The 12,524-nt window shown below is 40.1% G+C and overlaps 1 protein-coding gene across 2 annotated transcripts in view; it reads left to right on the top strand.

Moving 5' to 3' along the window:
* Positions 1-1,016: 1,016 nt before the first annotated feature.
* OCLN (occludin) overlaps positions 1,017-12,524 on the top strand; it is an 80,178-nt gene continuing 68,670 nt past the window's right edge. Inside the window, exons 1-3 of one of the 2 annotated variants that reach the window (XM_006870961.1) lie at positions 1,017-1,134; positions 2,903-3,578; positions 7,816-7,977. In XM_006870961.1, the coding sequence (XP_006871023.1) occupies positions 1,073-1,134; positions 2,903-3,578; positions 7,816-7,977 (900 nt within the window). In that variant the 5' untranslated portion in view covers positions 1,017-1,072. The remainder of the gene's footprint in view (positions 1,135-2,902; positions 3,579-7,815; positions 7,978-12,524) is intronic. The other variant, XM_006870962.1, reaches the window with a different exon arrangement.

The raw sequence follows: 12,524 nt of genomic DNA, 5'->3' as shown, positions 1-12,524 counted from the left end.
TAATTTTAAAGGGGTGGTGGTGGTGGTGACCTGTGGAGTCAGTTCCAACTCAAAGTGACCCTGCAAAAGGTTTCTGAAGCTGTAAATCTTTACAGGAGCAGAAAGCCTCATCTTTCTCCTGTGGATCATCTGGTAGTTTCAAACTCCTAACCTTGAGGTTAGCAACCTAGCTTGTATCCACTAGCCTACCAGAGCTTCTTAACATAAATGGGGGAGTAATTAATCTTACATTCCAGGGACAGAGGACCCTAGGGTCATCAAGAGAGAAGAGCATGAGTGGAATGTAGGACCCTATCCAGAGAAGCAGCGACACCAGATATAGAGGCAGAGATGGGGACATGGAGAGAGAGAGCAGCTGAGGACTCTAGATTCATGGAAAGAGAGGGACTGAGAGCTGGCAGCAGGAGGCAAGCTTACAGAATGCGCCCTTTGGTTGTTTAAATGGTTATATATTCCTGAGTGTTTTTGTGTACATCCAAAACAACAAAAAACAAAAACAGAGGGAACAGAAGCAAATACTGTTGAATGCTGATGCTTGGAGGGGATTGTAATCATAGCAATGAAACAAAATATGATAGGATGAGTGCAAAATTGATATTCCCCCATGTAAACTATCATTCAATTCACAATAAAAGCTTAATTAAAAAAAAAAAGTTCTAGGAAATTGAATAAATTTGTTTTTCTTTACATATCTTCCTGTTTGTTGAAATGACTATTTTAAAAATATCATTTTACCTATGCTGTAAAAGTTTGTGAAGTTATCATTACTATAACTTCAATTTTCAAGTTTAAAAAATATTTGTGTGTCAGTGCAGAGCATGATGCTGGCTGTTCAGAAGAGTGCTAGGGTGGATCTTGAGCTCAAAGAATTAGTAGTCCAACATATAATAGCTGGAAAGGATAAGCACAGCGCCTGTGTAGTAAGCAGTGACTTGGAGATTGGTATCATAGGTTTCTCAGTGATGTAAGGAAACTCCTAGCTCAGTAGTAATGCCATTACCCTACTTTCGTTGCTTAGATTGGTTTATCTTGGAAATACCAGGTGTTGCTTATCCTGAAGATCAAGTGACCAATGACATCAGCCATGTCATCGAGGCCTTTTGAAAGTCCACCTCCTTACAGACCTGATGAATTGTAAGTAAATAATTCTTTAGGTTGTTTTTTCCTTGAAAGTCTATCACATGTGAAAAACAAATGTTTATAACAAACTTTCACCTGCTCTTTTGCTTTTTAAATTAAAACCATTTATGCACTTAGAAATTTAAATTGTACCAAAGAGTAGACAGTGAAAAGTGAGTTTCCTCTTACCTTTAACTTCTAGGATGATAGGTCTTCCTTTGCACAAGCAAGTATTGTCACCAGTTTCTTATGTTTCCTTCAGGAGACAGTCTAGGGCTTTTACTTAGGTATACATGATGGGGCTTCAAGAAGTTTATGAGGAAATTCCATTACCTTTTAATTCCGTGTTTCTATGACATTTTTGAAGCTCTCATATTTATTTCTTTTTGTTTTCTACAAATGGCATGATGCTTCTATATCAATGCCTTCCTTAGATGGTTGTTGGCAACATTTTGCCCGATTTTTTAATGTCTTTCTGCAGATATAATTCACGTATCTTAACAGTTTCCCCATTGAGAGTGTACAACATTTCTTAGAAACACTGCACTGTTTCTCCCTCAGCCCTGTGTTGTTCGCTCGAGTCGGTTCTGACTCAGAGCAACCCTGTAAAGGGTTTCCGAGGAGCAGTTGGTGGGTTTGAACTGCCCGCTTTGCAGTTAGCAGTCCAGTGCTTATCATACAGCACCACACCAGGACTCCCTCTCAGCCCTAGGCTACCACTGATGTGCTTTCTGTCTCCATCTGGGCATTTCATATAAGTGGAAGCATCCAGTATGTGGTCTTTGGTGACTGACTTCTTCCACTTAGCACATATTATCAATTTTAAGAATGATTCCTGCACCACATGGGACCTGGTGACCCCAGGTTGTTGTTGTTAATGCTGTCAAGTCAGTTCCAACCCATAGTGACCCTGAATAGGGTTTCCGAGGAGCAACTGTGAGCTTGAACCATTGACCTTGTGGATTAAACCAGCGTTGCAGTCCAGTGTGTTAACCCACAGTGTCACCCTGTATAAAAGGTCATGTTCGAATGTACTGATTCTGAGTCATGTGGGCAAAAGAACGAATGTTATTGTTCTAAACTGCCTTGGTCCTGTCCTCAGAAATACTTTTACTGGTATGTAGTGCTCTGAGACTTACACGCATTATTCAGATGATTCTAATCTGCAGCACATTTTAAGAACCTCTGCTCTGGAGTGCTAGGATTGCTGTTTGTTGTTGGTAAGTGCCGTGGAGTCGGTTCTGACTCACAGTGACCCTGTGTAGGGTTTCTGAAGCTGTAAATCTGTGCATGAGCAGAAAGTCGTATCTTCTACTCAAAGAGTGGCTGGTGGGCTCGAACTACCAACCTTGTGATTTGCAGTTCGTTGCTTATCTTACAGAGCCACTGCATTCCCGTGTGCTCAGGTAGTGGTTCTCAAACTGTGGTAGAATTGCCATCATCTGGAAACTGTCTAGTACTGTCTAGTCAAGTTCTGACTCACAGTGACCCTGTATAGGGTATCCAAGGAGCAGTTGGTGGATTTGAACCATTTAGTCCACTGCTTATCCTACAGCTCCACACCATGACTCCATCCAGCCATGGGTGGGACCAATAATCTATGTTTTGACAAGTCTTCCAAGTAATTCTGATGCAGATGTCCTTACTGTTCTGTGTGGGCTAGTACTAATAATCGTTTCATTATCCAGAGGTATGTGTAAATTATTCTACCCACTTTTTATGTTCTATCTGTGATAAATCACCAAAAAATGCTAACTGAAATTGTTTTTCATGTGTGTTTCAGCAAACCAAATCACTATGCACCAAGCAATGACGTGTATGGTGGAGACATGCACCATCGGCCAATGCTGTCTCAGCCAGCCTATTCTTTCTACCCAGAAGATGAAATTCTTCACTTCTACAAATGGACTTCTCCCCCAGGGGTGATTCGGATTCTCGCGATGCTCATTATAGTGATGTGTATTGCCATATTTGCCTGTGTGGCCTCCACACTTGCCTGGGACAGAGGCTACGGAAATGGCTTACTTGGGGGTGGTATAGGCTACCCTTATGGAGGCAGTGGCTTTGGTGGCTTTGGAAGTGGCTATGGCTATGGCTATGGCTATGGCTATGGGGGAGGCTATACAGATCCAAGAGCGGCCAAGGGCTTCCTGCTGGCCATGGCTGCCTTTTCTTTCATTGCTGCATTGGTGATATTTGTTACAAGTGTCATAAGATCGGAAATATCCCGAACAAGATCGTATTATTTGACTGTGATCATAAGCAGTGCTATCCTGTGTATCATGCTATTTATTGCCACAATTGTCTACATAATGGGAGTCAACCCAACTGCCCAGTCTTCTGGATCTATGTATGGTTCTCAAATATACGCTCTCTGCAACCAGTTTTATACGCCTGCAGCTACTGGACTCTACGTGGATCAATATTTGTATCACTACTGTGTGGTGGACGCCCAGGAGGTATGGGTACTTTGCTTCTTTTTTTCTTTTTCCTTAGATCAGAGACTCAACTCAGGTTGCAGATTATCAGTTTTACATTCAATAAATCATATACCTTGTTTCATTACAATAATTATAATCCCCTCCATGTATCATCAGTTAACAGTATTTTTCTCTATTCACTTTAGGTCTTTTTTCAAAAACACTCAGGCATATATAACCACCAAAGGGCACTTTCTGCAAGTCTGTCACTCGGCTGCCAGCTCTCAGTCCCTCTCTTTCCATGAATCTAGATTCTTCAGCTGTTCCCTCTCTCCATGTCCTCATCTCTGCCTCCATCTCTGGTATAACTACTTCTCTGGATAAGGTTCCACATTCTGCTTGTGCTCTTCTCCCTTGATGGTCCTAGGGTCCTCTGTTTCTGGACTATAAGATTAACCACACCCACTTGTGGGAACTTTAAAAAAAAATATTGATGTACATGAAGTGTCTGCTTATCTTTTCTATAAATTCACAATAAAAAGTAAAAGAAATGAAACAAAACTAATGTCAAGGTCCCACTCTGGTCAATTAAATAAGAATCTGAGGGCAGGGCTAGGTGTTAGCTAAAATATAATCTGCGTACCATACGATTCACTAATTTAAAGAATAATTCAGTGTTTTGATATAGTCACAGACTTATATAACCATCATGACAACCACTTTTAAAGCATTTTTTTCAATGCAAAAAACAGACCTTATACTCACTGGTAGTCTCTCCCCAGTTCCCCCTACCCCCTCAGCACTTGTTGGTAAGTTCTGTCCAGTCGGTTCCAACTCATAGTGACCCTGTATAGGGTTTCCACAGAGTGGCTAGTAGGTTTGAACTGCTGACCTTGCAGTTCAGACTAACCTTGCAGAGTCCAGTGCATAATCCTGCAGTGCCATACCAGTAAATCTTCCTGCTATAGATTTGCCTATTTCAGACTTTTCTTAAGAATGGAACCATACAATACGTGGTCTTTGTGATTTGCTTCATTCACTTAGCATATGTACCATGTATCAAGCCTCCATTTTCATGGCTGAAAAATATTCCATTGTATGGACAGACCACATTTGTGATATTCATTTATCAGTTGATGGACATGTGTGTTTTTACTTTTTGAGTTTTATGAATAATGCTTCTATGAACACTAGCATACAAGTTTTGGTGTAGATGTGTGTTTTCATTTCTCCTGTATATATGCCTAGGAGTAGAATTACTGACTTATATGACTACCCTATACGTACCTTAGTGAGGAACTGTCAGGTTGTTTTCCAGTATTTCCTTCAGCAACATATGAGGATTTCAATTTCCCACATCCTCAACATTTTGTTGCTGTATGTCTGTTTGATTATAGCCATCGTAACAGGTGGGAAGGAGCCCTGGTTGTACAGTTGTTAAAGTGCTGGCCTGCTAAGTGAAAGACTGGAAGTTCAAGCCCACCAGCTACTCCATAGGAGAAAGATGTGGCAGCCTGCTTCCTGTAAAGATTGACACCCGTGGGAACCCTATGTGGCAGTTCTACTCTGTCCTGGAGAGTTGTTATAAGTCAGAATCAACTGGAAAGCAACTATTTGTTTTGTTTTTTTCTGTGGGGGTGAAGTGGTAGGTAATCTTGTTATGTGTGAACCTCATTGTCTCTTTGGTTTGCATTTCCTTAATGGCTAATAGTGTTCAACATCGATTGTCATGTGATTCTTGAAGCGTCTATTCAGATCCTTTGCCCGTTTTTTTCAGTCTCTTGTGCTTTTCATGTTTTCTAAGATGGCTTTATTTAATCCAAGGTCACAAAGATGTACTCCTATGTTTTCTAATAGGTCTATGGCTTTTAGCTCTTATATTTTAGATTTTTATTATTATTATTTTGAGTTAGTTTTTGCACATACCGTTAAGAAGGGCTCCAACATTCTTTTGCATGTGAGTGTTCAGTTGTCCCAAAATCATTTATTGAAAGGATTGTTCTTTCCCTGTTAAATTGTCTGAATTTCAGTTCTGTTTTATTGTTGTGTAGGTCTGTTGGAGTCCTGGTGTGGCACTGTGGGTTAATATGATGGACTGCAAAGTCAGTTTGGACCATAAGCTTGGAGGTTCAAGCTCACCAGTCACTCCTGGGAAATCCTACACAGGGTTGCTATGGGTCAGAACCATCTTGATGGCACTTAACAACAACAACAATATTGGCTATTTTGAGTCATTTTCATTTCCATGTGAATTTTAGGGTCAGCTTGTCAATTTATGGGGAAAAAAAATGCTAGTTAAATTTTTCTCCCCATTCTTGAATGTGTTTTTAACACCTGCATTTATTGATTGTGAGGAATACAGATGTTCCAAAAGCACGAACAGACAGTGGTGTCCTATATTTCAGGGTTCTGAATATAACAAATGTATCAAACTATGAATCTGTACTCAAGGTAGACAGAATTCCATAGCCCAACCACAGTGGGGAGTCAGATCCCCGGTCCTTCAGATGGCATCTGGAAGGGGGAAAGTGACATATATTAACAAATGAGACATTTCTGAGTTATTTATCTTTTCTCCCCTGATATATACATATTTTTGCCCTTTACACAACTCAGGGATTCCCATTCTTTTATCTGATTGAGCCATACTTTTGAGGGGAAATATTTTCATTATAAATGTGGATTTTCACAGTATTTGTTGTTGCCATTCATTACTAGTTTTCTGATTACCGGGAACCTGTATTCTTTGAAGAAGAATATCACTATCAGATAGACAGAAGTGGCACCTCCAGTTACTCATGAACTATCCAGGGCAGAGCCTTGGTACCTGCCTCAACTTCAGGTGTTCCCTTGGGCTAATGTGCAACTTGATACCTCTTAGACACAGGGAGAAATGTTAAAAATAGCAAGTTTCCTTATAGACTTTTTCTAGTTAAGTACTCTAAAGACTCCTGAAACAGAAGCTTGCCAGATCAAATGAATCATTACTCCATTTGCTCTGATCTATAACATGGTTAGATCCATGCCCTCACAATTTATCACTCTCTGAAATTAACTTTCACTGTAAAAAGGTTTACTAAACATGCATTAGCAGAGCATAGAACTGCTTCTTTCTAGGTTGACTCCCCTGTGGAAAATTTGCCTTTCCACCCCAACATACAGAATCAGAATTTACATTTTAACAAGATTCCCAGTTTATGCCTACATAAGAAGCTCTAGTATTACATGAACAAGGTGATAGCATGACTAGGTTCTTAAGTGCTGTCAAGTTGGTTCTGACTCATAGTGACATGTACAGGGTTTCCAAGGAGCAGCTGGTGGGTTTGAACTGTCAACCTTGTGGTTTGCAGTCCAGTGCTGATCTTATAGCGCCACACCAGGAGTACTGATTAGGTGTGTTGTTATTGTTAAGTGCCATCGAGTCGATTCCAACTCATAGCGACCCTGTATAGGGTTTCCAAGGATCAGCTGGTGAGCTTGAACTGCCAGCCTTGCAGTTCAAATGGCTTTGCAGTCTAGCACATTAACCAACAATGCCACACCAGGATTCCATTGACTAGGTATAAAAGGTATTTAATAATACTTCTGAGTAAACATTTTCAAACCCTTTAGAACTATACCAATGATTACGTTAATTACTGGCTATTCTCATCTGATTATAAAAATATAGCCCCCTAAGAACACAGGAGTCCTCTTGTTGCACTGCAGGATAATGCGCTGGACTGCAAAGTTGGCTTGAACTGCAATGTTGGTGATTCAAGCTCACCAGACCCTCTTTGGAAACCCTATACAGGGTCGCTATGAGTTGGAACCAACTTAACAGCACTTAACAACAACAAAGAACACAGGCTTTGGAACCTGTAGAATTCTAAAATGGAAATAATATACTATATTTTTATTGCAAATAATGCATGTTTTATATAGTTTTTGCAAATTGTAACCCCGTCGTGTGTTAGTGTAACCCCCTTGTGTGTTAGTTTCCTATGTGTATTATGTGTGTATTGTATATGTGGGTGCATTCCAATGTGACAATTTGGTAATGCCTAACTTTTAGCATCTTCTGAGGATTGAATTAAGGTGTTGCTAGCCTTAGCCCACTTGGTGGGGATTAGCTTTTATTATAGTACTAAAACACTGAACCATTTGCTTCTGTATTATCTTAGTTAAACCATAGATAATTGATAGTGCCTTCAATGATGAGGATTCTAATAATTTGTATAGGACCAATTGGGATAAGGTAAGCAAATAAAACTTAATTATGTTTATCTCTTTGTAGGCCATTGCCATTGTGCTGGGATTCATGGTTATGGTGGCTTTTGCTTTAATAATTTTTTTTGCTGTGAGAACTCGAAGTAAGATAGACCGTTACGACAAGTCGAATATTCTGTGGGACAAGGAACACATCTATGATGAGCAGCCTCCCAATGTCGAAGAGTGGGTAAGTGTAAAGACATCAAGACACTTTCAGTCTTTTATTAGTCTCCTAGTTGTGTCTGTCTGAGCTTGACTTTCATTGCTTTATTAAACGTTGTTCTTGGAATTATTGTCTATGTTTGTTTCAAAAGTTGTTTTTACTTAGAATTTCAAGAGAGTGAGATAAGTAGAAATTGTTTCACTACAAGTTAAAAATCAGATTTTTATTTTCCTGTTATGTATCTAGACACTGAAAAAAGAAGTAGCTTCTAAGTGAACTATGCAGAAAGAACTTGACTTGTGCAGAACACATACAACCCCTTCCACCCCACCTCCTTTATTTTGTCTGCTTACCCTTTTAACTATTAGGAATAAAGCTATGAATATTCAGATGCCAGTTTTTGTGTGAATGCATGTTTTCATTTCTCTTGGCTACGTGCCCAGGAGTGGAATTACTGGGGCACCTGGTAACTCTGTGCTTAACTTTTTGAGGAACTGCCAGACTGTTTCCAAAGTGGCTGTACAATTTTACATTGCCATCAGCAGTGGGAAACATTGGAAACCTTGCCCAGGGTACTGTCGAAGGTCAAGGTTCCAAGGGTTTTTGGAATAGTTGTAAGTGTCAGATATTTTTAAAATTTTCAATAGATAATAGTATGCCAAACCATTGTGGCTTATTGTTGTTGTTAAGTGCGATTGAGTTGGTTCCGACCCACAGTGACCCTGTATTGGGTTTCTGAGGAGCGACTGGTGAGCTTAAACTGCCAACTTTATAATACAAAGCAACTTTGCAGTCTGGCACATTAACACTAGGACTCCTAGTGGTTCATTATGCACTGACATTTACCTATAAAATATATTCGCTAGGCAGAGAGAGATTAGATCTACTTCCTCTTTTGTTTATACTGTTCATCATACCAGTAGGTGACTTCCTGTATGTTCTGATTTGGCAAATGCCTGGAAGGTCCCTCTCACCAAAGGATCTCCCCAATCTGCTGGCCACTGATCTCTCAACTGTCTTCAGGTATATTTGGAAGGAGGCTTTCTCCAAAACCGGAGCATCCTTTAGCTCTAGCATATGTTAAGTCTGAGTTTTGAAGACATCTAGAAATGTAGGTGAAATCTTTTCTAGTTAAAGGAGCAGTAATGAAACTGTTTTGGAGAGGATATGTGGCATGTATGTTGTTGTTGTTAAGTGCTGTGGCATGTATATGGCACCTAAATGATAGATTTCCAGTTTTCTGCCCCTGCTCTCTATTTGAGGCCCTTTTCCTCCTCTCCACCCCCTATGTTTTTTTCCCAATGGTTTATAAGGTGTGAAGGTATTAGGGAGTGCTTTCTTTTGACCTTTAGCTCCAGGCAAGGCCACCTGTAGATGGAATAGGACAGTCTATTGTGAGCTATGAAGTAAATGTTTCGCTGAGAGTTTCTGGGTGTGTCTGTTTTCACTGGCTTGTGGATTTGTTTACTTAAGGTTTCGAGAGCCTTGGAAAAAAGCACACACACAAACAACTCAAGGGAACCCGGTGCCAATCCTGGTGAACTCTGGCCCATAATCTGATTTTATTGTCATGAAGGTTTCATCAGTTCTAGGTACTTTTGAAAATTGACCAGAGGCTAGCCGTAGTAATTTATAGAGGTGGTGATGATGAATCTGAAAGAACTACTTAACTTTCAAGACACTTTTATAAAGCTTTCTCACCAAATCTTGAGAAACTTGATTGCATTACATTGTTTCACGTGTACTTTGTAGTTTCTTTATTGTTGTTGTGCCTTCAAGTCGATTCCAACTCATAGCGACCCAGTATAGGGTTTCCAAGGGGCTGCTGGTGGGTTTGAACCTCAACCTTGACGCTCAAATCTACCTTATGGTCTAGTGCTTATCCTATAGCGCCATGCCAGAACTGGTTTCTTACTAGTAAAAAATAAAACCTGTTTTTGTGATATGAAACTTAAAAGAATAACCTATTGGATATCAGATGTGTGGTTTTGACCAAAGTAATATTTTATATAATACTTTAAAAATTCAGACCCGTTGCTATTGTGTCAATTCTGACTCATAGCAATCGTGTCGGAATAAAACCACCTTTTAGAGTTTTCCAGGCTGCACATGTGTACAGAAATAGACTGCTTCATTGTTCTTGAGGAGCAGCTGGTGGGTTCAAACTGCCAGCCAACCTTTCAGTGAGCAACCAAGCTCTGTGTCACTAGGGCTCCGTATACTTCTTGTTGTGTGCTGTTAAGTCAATTCTGACTCCTAGAAACCCTAAAGGACAAAGTACAATTGCCCCATACAGTTTCCCAGGCTGTAATCTCTATGGGTGGAGTCCTGGTGTGGCACTGTGGGTTAATGCACCAGACTGCAAAGCTGTTTGAACTGCAAGGTTGGCGATGCAAGCTCACCAGCTGGTCCTTGGAAACCCTATACAGGGTCGCTAAGGGTTGGAACTGACTCGATGGTATTTCACAACAACAACAATCTTTATGGGAGCAGATCACCAGATCTTGTCTCCCATGGACCGGCTGGTGGGTTCATCTATTGATTTTTCTTTTTTTTTGGTAAGCAGCTTCACCAGGGCTTCTCATATGATACTTATACTTGTTGTTGTGAAGTGCCGTCGAGTCAGTTCCAACCCATAGTGACCCTGTATAGAGTTTCGGAGGAGCAATTGGTGGGTTTGAACCGTGACCTTGAAGTCCAAACTGAGCTATCGGTCTAGTGCATTATCTTGCAACACCATACCAGGACTCTAGGGTCATATGATGCTTTGTTGTTGCTGTTGTTAAGTGCCATTGAGTTGGTTCTGATCCCTAGTGACCTTGTATAGGGTTTCTGAGGAGCAGCTGGTGGTGGTAATGTGCCAATGAGTTGGTTCCAACTCATAGCGACCCTGTACAGGGTTTCCGAGGCTGTAAATCTTCATGGGAGCAGAACGCCTCATCTTTCTCCCATGGAACAGCTGGTAGTTTCAAACTGTTGACTTTGAGGTTTGAAGCCCTATCTTAACAACTATGCTACCAGAGCTCCTTAATGAGTACTTAAGGTGGGAAAAAAAACTGAAGTAAATGAATTCGTTACTTAATATTCATTTAATCCACTGTACAAATTAAGATAGTTCTAGACATGCACTATCTTGTTACATCTTTCTGTCTTCTGGGAATAATAATGACTTTAAGTTTGCAACACCTAGACTTCAATAGTTTCAGCATTTTAAAGAGGTTTGGCCCTTTTGTGTTACATGTCAGAAAACCTACAACTTTTTTATTCCCTGTCCCCAGCACAGTATATTCTCTGCCTGGCTAGGAATTTTACATTTTCAAATTTTTGTCTTTTCCCTTATCTGGGTATTTTGTTCTTTGTAAAGTAAACAGGCCCTGTTTGTACAGTGGCTGTTACCTGGGATAGGCAGGTACTCAACATATTAAGCATTTTAGGATTCTTTTCATTAAATTTTCAGAACTTTTTTTTTTCCTGGTATGTCCTTAAACCCCAGATCTAATTGTTGTTTTCCTTGCACTTTAAAACAATGTTTTTTTCTGACTGTAAGTATGGTTGGTTGGTTATGTGCCGTGAAGTCAATTCCAACTCATAGCGACCCTGTACAGGGTTTCTGAGGCTTTACAGGAGCAGAAAGCCTCCTCTTCCTCCCATGGAACAGCTGGTAGTTTCGAACTGCTGACTTTGAGGTTAACAGTCCGACTCATAACTACTATGCTACCAGAGTTCCTTGATTATAAGTATAGAAAAAATTTTAAATACAGTGACATATAGAGAAAATTCAGCTACCCTTACCAAAACAAAAACTCACTGCCACGGAGTCAGTTCCAACTCATAATGACCCGCTATAGGGGTTCCAAAGCTATAAATCTTTATGGAGTAGAATGCCTCATTGGTTTTTCCTGTAGGGCAGCTGGTGGCTTCTGAACTGCCAACCTGGAAGTTAATAGTCTAATGCTTATCCTATAGCACCGCCAGGGCTCCTTTCAATATTACTAGGTATTTTTTAAAATAGAGGAATATAATGGAAAAAAATGGTCCCACAATCTCATCATTCAGACACCTGTTATTTGTATTGGTAGCATAAGCACTGGAGCTGACCACTAGGTTGCGGTTCAAACCCACTAGCTGCTCCTCAGTAACCCACCAGGGTCCTAACTATGAGTTGGAACCGACTCAATGGCACTTACAGCATCTTGTGTCTTTTAGTTTGTTGTGTTTTGTACGAAGTTCTTATATGAAAAGAATACAAGTTTATTACAGCAAACTGCAAACACTATAGAAGAATAATAGAGAAAGAAAGAAGTGGAATTTTCTTCCCCTCTCATTTGTCCCTCAATATCCAAGGGGGATAATAATAGTACCTACTTCATAGCATTGTTGCAATGGGATAATATTTGTGCCTTGCTCATAGTAAATAATATGTTGTTCTTTTTAATAATTTAGTGTTAATTTTTGCAAAAAAGTGATGATACCAACCATATCAATCCCTCCCACAGCACTGTCCACTTCTCATCTGGGTTCAGTGAGTCACTGCAATGACCACACACAACTCACAGAGTGTACTCACAGTT

This window comes from Chrysochloris asiatica, unplaced genomic scaffold (assembly GCF_000296735.1).
Source record: "Chrysochloris asiatica unplaced genomic scaffold, ChrAsi1.0 scaffold00157, whole genome shotgun sequence".
NCBI classification, from domain to species: domain Eukaryota; kingdom Metazoa; phylum Chordata; class Mammalia; order Afrosoricida; family Chrysochloridae; genus Chrysochloris; species Chrysochloris asiatica.
This window is presented reverse-complemented; position numbering and strand designations above follow the sequence as displayed.